Raw genomic sequence first — 13,500 nt, forward strand, 5'->3', positions numbered from 1 at the left:
TTGTAATGTGTTCGGGGCTGAGGGAGGTGTGTACTTCCATGTATATCTATGTGTTCGGGGCTGAGGGAGGTGTGTACTTCCATGTATTTGTAATGTGTTCGGGGCTGAGGGAGGTGTGTACTTCCATGTATATCTATGTGTTCGGGGCTGAGGGAGGTGTGTACTTCCATGTATATCTATGTGTTCGGGGCTGAGGGAGGTGTGTACTTCCATGTATATCTATGTGTTCGGGGCTGAGGGAGGTGTGTACTTCCATGTATTTGTAATGTGTTCGGGGCTGAGGGAGGTGTGCACGTCCTCTCTTCTCCGCCCTCTCCGGAGAGCTGAGGGGAGGAGTGATCACAGACTCGCATAGGACACAAGTTTTCCCCTCACAGCTGCGGTGGCGGCTCAGTGTGTGTCGGGGCTGCAGCATGCGGGTGATACACGCGGTGCCCCCTATATGAGCGCTGGATCTATCCTATGGGAGGGTGACCCCACGGCTTGGGCAGGCTCATGAAGCTGACAAGGTGAGTGGCACATCGGGCTCCTCAATATCACCAGCAACTTATCCAAGAACTTCCCGTAGCACAGCGGGTGTAGTGCGGGCACTGACATGGATGGGCACACAGGAGAACGGCACATCTGGAATAGACATTAACTCTTGAGCTGCATATAACCTTGTGCCCTCTATCCCCAGTGATCAGGGTCTTGTGCCCAGGGCTCCGTGTACCGCCCGCATTGGTGGAATGATGGCATGTACCTGTATTCACATTAGAGGGTCATGTCCAAAATCTCCTTTATCGCTTTGTAGATGGGTGATCTGGGACGATCGGGATCTGATGTAACCAGAGATTGTCTATAGCTTTACTGTCAGTCTATGGCACCAGTGCCAGTCATGTACCCAGTGTGTATAGCTGGCACCTGCCTGTAGAGCCGGCATCCAGGGCAGGACATGTTCCTTTATCATGGATATAGATGGATTCAAGTACATCACAACATCACATGACAGATTTAGTTTAGGATCTATCATCTATTTATCCAAACTCATATCATTCTATATGTCTGTCTATCTTTTTCTTATCTAGTTATTTCATATTTATGTATGATCTGTCTTGCTATCTTATTTATATCTATCTATAATCTATCTTTCTATCTAAACTCATATCTTTTATCTTTTATATTTATATGTATTTCATATTTATCTATCCATCTGTCTGTCTATCTATCTATAGGTCTATCTATGTATCTATCTAAATTCATATATTTTATATTTTTATGTATTTCATATTTATCTATCGATCTGTCTGTCTATCTATCTAATCCAGTGTTTCCCAACAAGGTTCCCTTCAGCTCTTGCAAAACTACGACTCCCAGCATGCCCGGACAGCCGAAGGCTGTCCGAGCATGCTGGGAGTTGTAGTTTTGCAACAACTGGAGGTACCCTAGCTGGGAAACATTGATCTAATCTAATTTATCTATCTATTATCTATCTATCCATCCATCTTTTTTTTCATATCTATCTATTTATCTATTATCTATCTATCTATCTATCTATCTATCCCATATCTATCTATTTATCTATTATCTATCTATCTATTATATATCTATCCATCCATCTTTTTATCTCATATCTATCCATCTATCTCATATCTATCTATCTATCTATCTATTATCTGTTATCTGTCTCTGTCTATCTATCTATTATATATCTATCCATCCATCCATCCATCTTTTTATCTATTATCTATCTATATCATATCTATGTCTCATATCTATCTATTTATCTATTATCTGTCTGTCTATCTAGTATCTATCTATTTATCATCTATTTATCTATCTATCCATCCATCTTTTTTATTTATTATCTATCTATCCATCCATATCTATCCATCATTGTATCTATCTATCTATTTATTATCTATCCATCCATCCATCTTTTTATCTATTATCTATCTATCCATCCATCCATCCATATCTATCTATCTATTCATCTTTTTATCTATTATCTATCTATCTATTTATTATCTATCTATCTATGTATTATCTATCTATCTGTCTATCTAACTATCTATCTATTATCGATCTATCTATTTATTATCTATCTATCTATCTATTTATTATCTATCTATCTATCTATCCATCTGTCTCATATTAATGAATCCATCAGCTATGTACAGAGCTGCGGAATATGCAGGCAGTATATAAATAAAGGGATCTATCCTGATACATTTCGGTGTCTTGTTTGGCGGATGTATGTGCGCACTTGTCGGATTACTCGCGCTCGTATAAACAGACACTATTTGTGATAGACTCCTTGTAGAATACAGAGTATGTCTCAGCTGGAGGTGTATTTTACCAGCTTTTCCGGATACATTTTCCCCAAACCTTCCATGCGATGGCATTCTGTGTCCTGTCTGTGTGCCTTATACATCTCCCTGTTTCTGGGACCCCCCTCATTCCTAAGCAGATGCCCCAGATATATTGGGATCTGACACTGTCATATACATGGAGAGATTTTATTACATTCAGAATTGTTTTTCCACCGGGATATTAAATCAAATCTGCAACAAAACAAGTAATGTTTTTCCCCTATTGATCTATATGGGAAATTTTCCAGTCATTTTACAGTAGTTCAGTGTAACATATTGCCGCCACATCGGTACTTTTTCTTTGTCTTTTTTAGTTGTCTTATTTAACCCTTTCTTTCTTGATCCCTCTTCAATCTCTTCAATTCAAACAGCATAGAAATGCCATTGCTATTCCTTTACAAGTGTTGTAAAATTTAGTACGGCGCTGCTCTCTATCTGGGATTTTTGATGGACACAATGGCATGGGAATACGTAAGAAGGGGATTGGATGGTTTATCTAGATCAGTGTTTCCCAACCGGGGTGCCTCCTGCTGTTGCAAAATTACAACTCTGTCATGCTGAGAGTTGTAGTTTTGCAACAGCTGAAGGCACCGTAGTTGGTAAACACTGACCTCTCTCTCTCTCTCTCTCTATACATACACACACACACATATATATATACACACACATACACATCTCTATGGATATATCAGCAGGTTAGGCTTGTAGTGTCTATAAATCAACCTCACAGCTTATATTCTACCAAGGGATTTCGGATGAGCCCCTCCTAAAATAAAATAAGGATTGACTTACGGCATTTAACTAATTTGTCTTGAATTTGTCGGACTAATGGTGAACACACCTATGTATCTCTATACTCGTAGAGCAAGATGAAAAGGATGAACGGCCGCCACCTCCATCTATCTTCGCACTTTATACTCCTAATGATAGCACCATTATTTTGCACCAAGATGGTCTTAAATCGTAATATAAATCAGTGATTACCAACCAGTGTGCCTCCAGCTGTTGCAAAACTACAACTCCCAGCATTCCCGGACAGCCGTTGGCTGTCCGGGCATGCTGGGAGTTGTAGTTTAGCAACAGCTGAAGACAGCCTGATTGGGAAACTCTGGTCTAAATTGAACAAAAAAGAATTAGGGTTAATAGTGCCACCTACTGGTAATAATCAGCAGTGTGATACAGTGTATTGCCTAAATTCTATGTTTTCTGTATTGCTGATCACTTGTGTTAGGAGATAATATTGGTTCATTGCGCAGATCTCTGGCATTTAGGTTGCATTCTCACCTGACGTATTTTGCTGCGTACTTGCTGCTGCGTATTTTCCTACCCATTGGCTTCAATGGCAAATAAAATACGCAGCACAATACGCCAGGTAGGAACGGACCCTCAAAGCAAAATTTTAAGCAACCTCAATGTCATTGTAAGGAAAGGACTTTTGTTTTTGGGAAGGAACACACAATGTAACATTGCTTGGAGAAGGATAAAAAACACAGGGGGCGCTCCCTGATGACGGGTATCTGCTGGTGTGTGCCCTTCACCACACCACAGTGAGATACCCACCTTGTAAAACCGTGGGTTGGTTGGTGCGGCGATAAGCACGGGTAGGGTCGATGGCGTAAGTTGCCTGCTGCGTTCCTACCGGTATCGGACCCCAGGAGTGGGGGTCGATTGAAATGGTAGGCAGATAAAACAGGAAAATGCCGGTTTTGCGGAGGCACAAGAACATGAAGCGAGGACTCAAGTAGCACAGGACAATAAAATGTTTTTATTGGTGTAATGGGGACAACGCGTTTCGGCATGAACTCATGCCTTCCTCAGGTCCATTTACAGTGCCCAAGAGAATGCTTGTTGTGGCACTGTAGAGCTGGGTAGAGGTCCTGTATGCGTCTGTGCTGCCGCCGGTCCCACAATGAAACATTAAGACTGATGACGTTTTTCTCGCCAAAGTCAGAATCTATATAGGAAGGACCCATAGGTCTCTTTCCTGCTGGATCCATTTTTGGCTTTGGCTAAAGAAAACTGCACCAAAAACTGCATTGTGTGATCCCAGCCTAAGATTTTACAAATGCTCCGAGCCAATAAACCTCCTAAAACCATCTTCTGGGCTTCACCGATACTCTTAAGCACAAGGTGAATCAATAGCCAAGGTGCCATTGACAGCCTGCAGCAATGTCATTGCTTCTTACATGACTCGGTATTTGCATGACTATTGATTAACCCGCAAAATGACAGCCTGCACAGTGTTTGGGTGTCAGATGCACTTTAAAGATTAACAAGCTAGTAGAATGGATCACTTAATGTATATATTTATCCTTTAGGTCGCACCATCCGATCTCTTGCAAATGTCGGTCATGAAAAAATCCTGAGCCCCTCAGCTGTTTCAAGCCCCCTAAACAGCTATCGGCGCTGTATAGAGCCCAAGTGCCCACTGGGTAGTCAGGTGTCCTGCAGAATGCATTGTCAGCTAAAGACTTATGGCACCATAGATGGCCATACATAGTGCAAAACATCAACTGGCTGTCCGAGCATGCTGGGAGTTGTAGTTTTGCAAAAGCTCTATGCACACCGGTCTAGATAACCTAGAGCATTTCTGAGATTCAGGAGGTAGGGGCTATTTTTTTTACCCTGATGTGCCAGTCACACCATCATCAAATTTAAAGCGTACCTGTCATTTCCGTTGACTTATCAGGATAAGCTGCCCTGTGTGTGCGTGCTTGAGAAGCGGCACTATTTATGGCCATTATATAACTTCTACATGATATTTTTCAACAGATTTGCTCTGCAGGCTTCATCTCTAACTTGCAGTTCTCTGTGTGCGAGTCGGCAAAGCTCCTCCCATAGACTTGTATTGCTTGTCTTGCAGACACAGGACAAAGCTGAACTTCTTTTCAGAGTGGAATACAGTCACAGGAGAGGGATGAAGTTTGATAAGGAGTAGATATGAGCGAAGTTACAGTGATTCGATTCGTCACAAACTTCTCGGCTCGGCAGTTGTTGACTTTAGCCTGCATAAATTCAGCTTTCAGGTGCTCCAGTGGAGACTCTCTCCTCGGACTGTATCCATCTTTTCCAGCCCACCGGAACACCTGAAAGCTGAGCTAATTTATGCAAGCTAAAGTCAGCAACTGCCGAGCCGAGAAGTTCATGACGAATCGAATTACTGTAACTTCGCTCATCTCTAAACAGGAGAAGGAAGCGTTTTTTTTGTCCAATAAGATATATCACAAAGTTTCTTATATTCCCTTGTACTATTGAACTATGCAAAGTTTGTTCAGATGACAGTGCCTATTTAAAATGGAATGAGTCTCACTATCATAGGTTGCAGAGAGAAATAGAGAAATCGCGATTAAAAGAGAACCTGCCACCTGTTTCATGTTGCCCAAATTGGGGGGTCTCAGAACACTATAATTTACTCTGAAAGATAGGGCATCCCTATCAGTGTAAAGGTAGTGCTGGCGGGGTGGAAAGCAGCCTCTGGAAACCTCCTCGATGACTACTTACCCAGATCCCGGTGGCTCTTTTATACGATGGTTTCTGTCAAACAGCAAAGTGTTTCAGAGTAAATGGTAGTGTCCCTTGAACTTACACCTTTTTCATGCTCCTTATGGTTTGGGCAGCATAAAACAGCTGACAGGTTCCTTATAAATAATTTTTTTCTTTTCATCAGGTCTATTATGGCATAGACAGCTGACATAGGGGGTCCAGTGAAACAGATTTGTAAATTACTTCTATTAAAAATCATAATCCTTCCAGTACTTTTCAGCTGCTGTATACTACAGAGGAAGTTGTGTAGTTCTTTTCAGTCTGACCACAGTGATCTCTGCTGACACCTCTGTCCATTTCAGGAACTGTCCACTAGCACCAAACCCCCATAGCAAACCTCTCCGGCTCTAGACAGTTCCTGACATGGACAGAGGTGTCAGCAGAGAGCACTGTGTTAGACAGAAAAGAACTTCCTCTGTAGTATACAGCAGCTGATAAGTACTGGAAGGGTTAAGATTTTTAAATAGAAGTGATTTATAAATCTGTTTCACTTTCTAGCACCAGTTGACTTGAATTTTTTTTTCTATCGGAGTACCCCTTTAAGACCAACAGTTTGGGGTAAGCTTACATTTTAGGAGGACCTTGGGTCCTTCCAAACCTTCCATTCAAGATGAGCACCTATCCAGAAGACCTAAAGTATGAAAAAGTCTTTCCGGCTCAAACAAAGGTCTTGGCGTATATGTTAACCCTCTCCCACCAATGTACAGTTGCAGGTAAGAGCTATTGACGCGGTTCTGTGTTAAACTAATTTGGAGAGCCGGTTGAGAAAGCTGCTGACAGTATTTGTAGCCCGCTGTATTCTGTATTTTGCAGTTTTTCACAATTAAAATAACAAATCAAGATCACAAATTTAATTGTAAACGGTAATCACATTACAGCTGTCAGGAATTGCTTCCAGCAGCGTTTTTTTGTGCTGTTTTCCATCGGCTTTCTACCTTATCTTTATTTGAGACAAAAACGATTTATTTATTTATTTATTATTTATTATATTTATCAATACTAAGAGGCAGAACCTATCTAGGACATATAAAGAGATGCCAGATGAGACCAGATTACTAAGAGATCTGGCTTAAAGGGGTACAGTGATCCCTCAACTTACAATGGCCTCAACATACAATAGTTTCAACATACAATGGTCTTTTCTGGACCATTGTAACTTGAAACCAGACTCAACATACAATACTACAGACAGTCCAGACCTGCGAAACGTGTCAATGGCTGAAAGAACCGACCAATCAGAATGGATATTCACTGGTAAAACCCCTGTATTAGCACGTGCACTGTAGTACTGAAGAGCATGCACTGAATTCCTGTCTGGTAGCACCCCCTACAGTACAGGGAGGTATTACATGTTCAGTACTACTCTTAACCTATGTCACAGTTAGCTGCTCCGTTGGACACCAAGTAAAGGCAGCTCCATTTAACTTTTTAGGAAATTGCGTTTACTGTACAGGACCTTGAAGAAGCTCCTGTCCTCTACATAGACCAGTGTTTCCCAACCAGGGTGCCTCCAGCTGTTGCAAAACTACAACTCCCAGCATGCTCGGACAGCTTTCGGCTGTCCAGGTATGCTGGGAGTTGTAGTTTTGCAACAGCTAGAGGCATCCTGGTTGGGAAACACTGACACAGTGATTTACAGCTCCCAGCAGATCTTTCTTTCTTTTATATGTAAGGATTTGCTTTATCTATATTAGTTATCTACTTATTTTTCTTTAATCCTCACTTTTTCCTATTTTTTGGATGACATTTTGGGGGCTTCAGAACCAATTACCAGGTTTCCATAGAGTTATGGACTCAACATACAATGGTTTCAACATACAATGGTCGTTCTGGAACCAATTAATATTGTAACTTGAGGGACCACTGTATTCTGGCTTTATACATCTTATCCCTTATCCAAATACCCCTTTAAGGCTGCGATCACACATGCAGATTTTGACGCAGTTTTTAAGCCAAAGTCCGGAGGGGATTTAAAAGGAATGAGTAATATAAAGGAAGGACTTCTTCTTCCCCTTTTCATCTGGATCATCATCTGGTTTGGTTCAGAAACTGGACCATCAATAACTGCTTGTGTCATTCCAACAAAAAAATCATTAACTTTGGCCCATGAGGAATTAGGACGTGGTGCAAAGAGCTTTGAAATGTTCTTCAATACCGATTCAAACTCTGTGCAGAGAATTCAGAGCTTCAGACACTATTGATCCCCATACAGTGATCTATCTAACTAGGGGTTTGTTATTTTATTCAAATTATGCACCCCAAACTGTTGGTCTTAAAGGGGTACTCCGCTGGAAAACATTTTTTTTAATCAACTGGTGAAAGAAAGTTAAACAGATTTATAAATGACTTCTATTTTAAAATCGTAATCCTTCCTGTACTTATCAGTGGCTGTATGTGCCACAGGAAGTTTTTTTCTTTTTGAATTTCTTTTCTGTCTGAAGGTGTCAGCAGAGAGCACTATGGACAGACAGAAAGGAAATTCTAAAAGAAAAGAACTTCCTCAGTAGTATACAGCAGCTGATAAGTACTGCCTCTTGAAAAAGGTTACTAAACGTGCGTCGAGGCCGGAGGAGGTGCTGGAGCTGAACTCTTTTATCATGGGTAAGGGCATGGTCTTTGTTGGCGTGGGTTATGGGTGATAACATCTACCTTATTTATACTCTGAATATTGGTTATAGGAACATAGGACTCCATAGGGGAGTGATACTAATCCCAGTCACATTGTATATTTATATAACAGGTATAGGTTATACCCACCAAATCAACTTACCCTTGAGATATCATGTATAAATATTGTATTGAATACTAGTAATATAGCGGCTGGCATTCTTTTTTCAGTATTTGGTTGCGTACTATTGATTGATATAGTAATCATGTTTTAAAGGGGTTGTGCGCTGCCCTGACTTTCGGAGCTCCGCTTACAGCGTCCGAAAGTTCATTACTCCGAACGCTGTGTACGGGCTTCCGTGTTCGCGACGTTACGCCCGGCCTCTCGTGACGTCTCGCCCGCCCCCTTGTGACTACGCGCCCCCTTCCCATAGACTTTCGTTGAGGGGACGGGCGAGAAGTCACAAGGGGGCGGGCGAGACGTTACGCCCGGCGGCCGCGAACATGGAAGCCCGCACACAGCGTTCGGAGTAATGAACTTCCGGACGCTGTGAGCGGAGCTCCGAAAGTCAGGGCAGTGCACAACCCCTTTAAATATAATAAAATGTGACTTTTTATGTAAAGCAGTGTATGAGCTTTTTGTTCTCAGGTATAAGTAGTCAGAACTGGTAGAACTTTCTATAAACTTCATCCCAATTCTCTATCATAGCTATTCTACATGCAGTAACAATTCTACTATAATAAAGATTTCTTTTACATATAGGAGTCCAACCCAGTCACCTGCTTTAGTGCTTCACGCATGACAACCATTCAGTAAAGGTAGAAGAATCGTGATGAAGTTTATAGAAGGTCCTATGAGTCTGGACTACTGTATGTGGGGCACCATTTGATTAAAATACCAAACCCTTGTAGATAGACCGCCGTGTTAGGGATCAGTAGTGTCTAATAGAGTCAAAAACTGATCTGTCCCATTATCCCTTTATCATCTCAAATATCTCTAGGACCCTCGCAGCTCGGCTGTTGATAACTTTAGTCTGCATAAATTGGTTCAGCTTTTCAAGGGCTCTAGTTGCCTGGAAAAGGTGGATACAGACCTAGGAGACCTAAGACCAACCAGAACCCTTGGAAAGCTGAACTAATTTAGGAAGCCTAAAGTTATTAACAGCCGAGCTGTGAGGTTCACTCCGCGAGCAAAATCCAATAGAAGTCAATGGTAAAAAAAAAATTCTGTCCGACATCGTTTTCAAGCTGAATTCGAGCGGAATTCAAGCGGAATAGAGAAAAGTAGATTAAATAGCCTCCTCCTTCATTCCTCTTCATTTCCGCATGGAAATTCCACTTGAATTCCCCTTGAATTCCGCTTGATGGATAAAATGACAGAAGGCAACAATTTCCTGACCGAAATTATTCCTCGTGAACTCCTCTTGAATTCCTCAGTGTGAACACACCCTAAGTTCGCTCAACTCTAGTGCCAACAACCCATTGACAGAGCTTGGGTAACCATACAGTCGTCATTACACATCATACCATAAATTGCATTCATAGATAGCATGACAGTACAATATACAGCACAGGTTCCCTACGCTATACACTATACCACATGCTGCACTAACATTCCAATCCATCACTCATTATTGAAAAACAAAGTAAAAGAAAACAATGCATTACAATCTGTGATCGGGCAATGGTGTTGAGTGGTAGGAGTTTATATTAAACATCTTGTGATTTCAGGCTTACACAACAACGGCTCCATCTAGCGTGACCTCCACGCTCGGTGTGAGCCAGGAGCAGCCGCTCTTGCAGTTCTACCACCCCTTGCATGTTGATAGTGTTTGTGATATGTTTCATGTACATATAAGGGTGTGATCTCTACACTTCTGGCAGGACAGACCCCTGCGTTCTGCCAAACCTTAGTAGTGGGAATCAAGGTACAGCATATTTATACAATATTCTGTGATCATGGAAAAATCACCGGGGTGCCGTTTTTGGAAAAGGAAAATGGTCTTTTTCAGCCTGGAAAAGCCTACAAAATAATACATTTGTAGCTGTGGTTCCCTCTCCTGGGTTTTTTTTTTATTCCTCATCTCCAAAAATATGTTTTTGGTTCTATAGTTTATTATGTGTGCTGGAGATAGGAGAATAGGATAAGCTTCACAGGGTAAGAGTCATAGACAACTAACTACATTCTATGTACTGCCTCGTACTGTACGATGGTGCTGTAGAGTATTGAGCGAATGCAAGATTTGCAGGTGTGTTTGGGTTTACACCTGTTTTCACATTGTCATAATACAGAACCTGGGCCTTTAAATAGTTCTAATAAGGGGAATGTGACTTGTTATAGAACCCTATGGTGATCCATGATCAGTTCGGTAGAACTACGAAGTTAGTGGTCAACAAACTGTGGACGCCAAGCTGTTGCTAAATTACAACTCCCAGCATGCCCGGACAGCCTTCGGCTGTCCGGGCATGCTGGGAGTTGTAATTTAGCAACAGCTTTAGGTCCACAGTTTGAAGAACACTGCAGTAGTGGTCCAAGTATTTTGGCTGTAATATAGACAAATGTTTACATTGAAAGACTATGTCTAGAATGAGGCCAATCCCCCGCCATTCTGCAGCGGTGATTTACGTGCCCGTCTTGTTCCAGTGTTGTGACGTCATCGGCCGTAAGTTATTATTGCCGCGTTCTGAACGGTTGAAAGTCCACCTTATCTTCAGTATCAATGACTTGTAACTAGATCACACACACTCAGGTCCATAAAACTATATGAGTCTGTTTCTGGAAAGCTCAGCAGAGAAGAACAAACTTGCCTAGGAAACCGAAGTGTCATTCAATATGTAACACACTCTACCTGCTCTCCTTTTATGGGGCTATTAAATCCATTGTAGACTGCAATTATTTTATACATACAGGGCATATAATAGGGCTGAGCAGACTGGGTTAGCGGCTCGGAGACAATCGCTCGTGTGTAAAATTCGGGATAGCAGACAACTCTATCAACGCGTTGGACTGCTATGTCAATTGGATAGAGCCAATGGAGCCATAGATAAACAATGTTTATAGAAATTCTATAAATTAAGATTCTCCACCCATTTTCATTGCCTTTTAACATTTTGACAAGCCATACTTAGGGCTAGCCACTGGTTAGCAGCCAAAAATATCTAATCTGTGTCGGAAATTTTCCAGAGCATTAGCTTTTTTTTTTGCTTTTTTTTTTATAATGTGTATAATATATATTGCAGACGTGTAGCTGAAAGCTCCTGGGCCTATTTGGAGATAGTAGACCATGGTCCCATGACGACTTTGTGGCAGAAGGTCTTTGCCAGCTATATCCTGTGCACTTGTAGGCTAGGTTCACACTGCGAAATATGTGACCGAAATCAGTAGGACCATCAGGACCGTGCGCCGACTGACTGCAGGGGAATTCCGCTAAAAGAATATCCAAGATGATTCATGCAGCAGAAACTCTGCCATGTGCAGTGGAATTCCATTGACAGCAATTTGATTCTGCTGCAGCGGAATTTCCAAGAATAAGCAGCAGAATTAGGGTGCGTTCCCACAAGGCGTATACGCAGAGTATTTCACGCTGCGCAAAATGTACGGCAGCAGCGGAAAATACGCTGCGTATTCCTTGCTCACTATACACACAGGGCTTTCCGGCGGCAGCCCTATGTGTGCGGTGAGTTTTGGAGGCGAAGCCGCACGTCACAGTCACGCCGGCACACGGCCCCGTCTCCGAAACTCACTACACGCATAGGGCTGCCGTCGGAAAGTCCTGTGTGTATAGTGAGCAAGGAATATGCAGCGTATTTCCCACTGCTGCCATAAATTTTGCGCAGCGTGAAATTCTCTGCGTATACGCCGTGTGGAAACGCACCCATACACTAGGAAATTCCATAGTGTGAACCTAGCCTTAGGGCCCTTGCACACTGAGAGGAAATAAGCAGAATCCGCTTGCAGCAGCCTCCCATTATTTCCAGTGGGATTCTGCTGCTCTGTGCACACATCTGACACAGATCCAGATTCTGCTAAAAGAATTAACATGTCTGCTTTTTTGGTGGAATCCACCAGCGGAAGCTCATTTTTTGAATGGGACTTTGAATTTCGGGGCTTATTTCCATGGCAAATTATTAACAAAATTAGGGCTGATACCTAATTAATTTTAAACAGCTCAGATCTACAGATGAATTCTGCATCAGTAGATCTGAATCTCAGTGTATAAGGATCCTTTTACTGTAGCTATGCCAGTGGTCGTTGAATACCTTTAGGGTTAGCAACACATCATCATGAGTGGTAGAAAACCTGGTTATTTACGAGGAATCAGTGCAGATCTCTTGTCAGAATTTTCAAATATACTGGTGGAAACCAACGGCAAACTGGATGGAAAACCCAGAAGGACTTGAACAAAACCTTTGTTAGTATCTGCAGTCAAATGTGTGAATTTGTGACATGGTACTACATAAATGTGACACTACTATAGCTTGATGATGAAAGCCTTTAAGATGGGGACAAGCTGCTGTAGGTATGCCACCTTGATGTGGGTGACATTGGGCACAAAGTTTTGATAGACTTGCATTGTGGGGGTGTCTTGATTACGTGACACAGAGCCAGGAGAGAACACGCTGAGCATAGGCTTCTCTTAGCTCGAACGCTCAGACCCCCGCTGATCAAAACCTTTATCATGTCGCTAAGACATGTCAAAAGTTTTTTCAAGTGACAATGCCCATTAAAAGGGGTATTCCGCCGGAAAACATCTTATCTCCTATCCAAAGGATAGGGGATAAGATTTCTGATCACTGGGGTCCCACCACTGGGGACCCCGCAAACTCCGGGCCGGCAGCAATGTCCGGAACACAGATAGGGGATAAGATCTTTTCTGGAGGAGTACCCTTTTAAGGAATGGCTAACATGCAACAGACAAAGCAGATGGTATTTGGGCCCACAGGCTGAGCCTTTCCTGTTTGGATAACTGCATCGACCATCCAGGAACATCCAGTTTCT

The 13,500-nt window shown here is 42.2% G+C and overlaps 1 protein-coding gene across 1 annotated transcript in view; it reads left to right on the plus strand.

Moving 5' to 3' along the window:
- The first annotated feature begins 350 nt into the window (after positions 1 to 350).
- RGMA (repulsive guidance molecule BMP co-receptor a) overlaps positions 351 to 13,500 on the plus strand; it is a 46,423-nt gene continuing 33,273 nt past the window's right edge. The window contains exon 1 of the mRNA XM_056571864.1: positions 351 to 509. Within this exon, the coding sequence (XP_056427839.1) occupies positions 496 to 509 (14 nt within the window). The 5' untranslated portion in view covers positions 351 to 495. The remainder of the gene's footprint in view (positions 510 to 13,500) is intronic.

The sequence above is a fragment of the Hyla sarda genome, chromosome 4 (assembly GCF_029499605.1).
Source record: "Hyla sarda isolate aHylSar1 chromosome 4, aHylSar1.hap1, whole genome shotgun sequence".
Classification (NCBI taxonomy): domain Eukaryota; kingdom Metazoa; phylum Chordata; class Amphibia; order Anura; family Hylidae; genus Hyla; species Hyla sarda.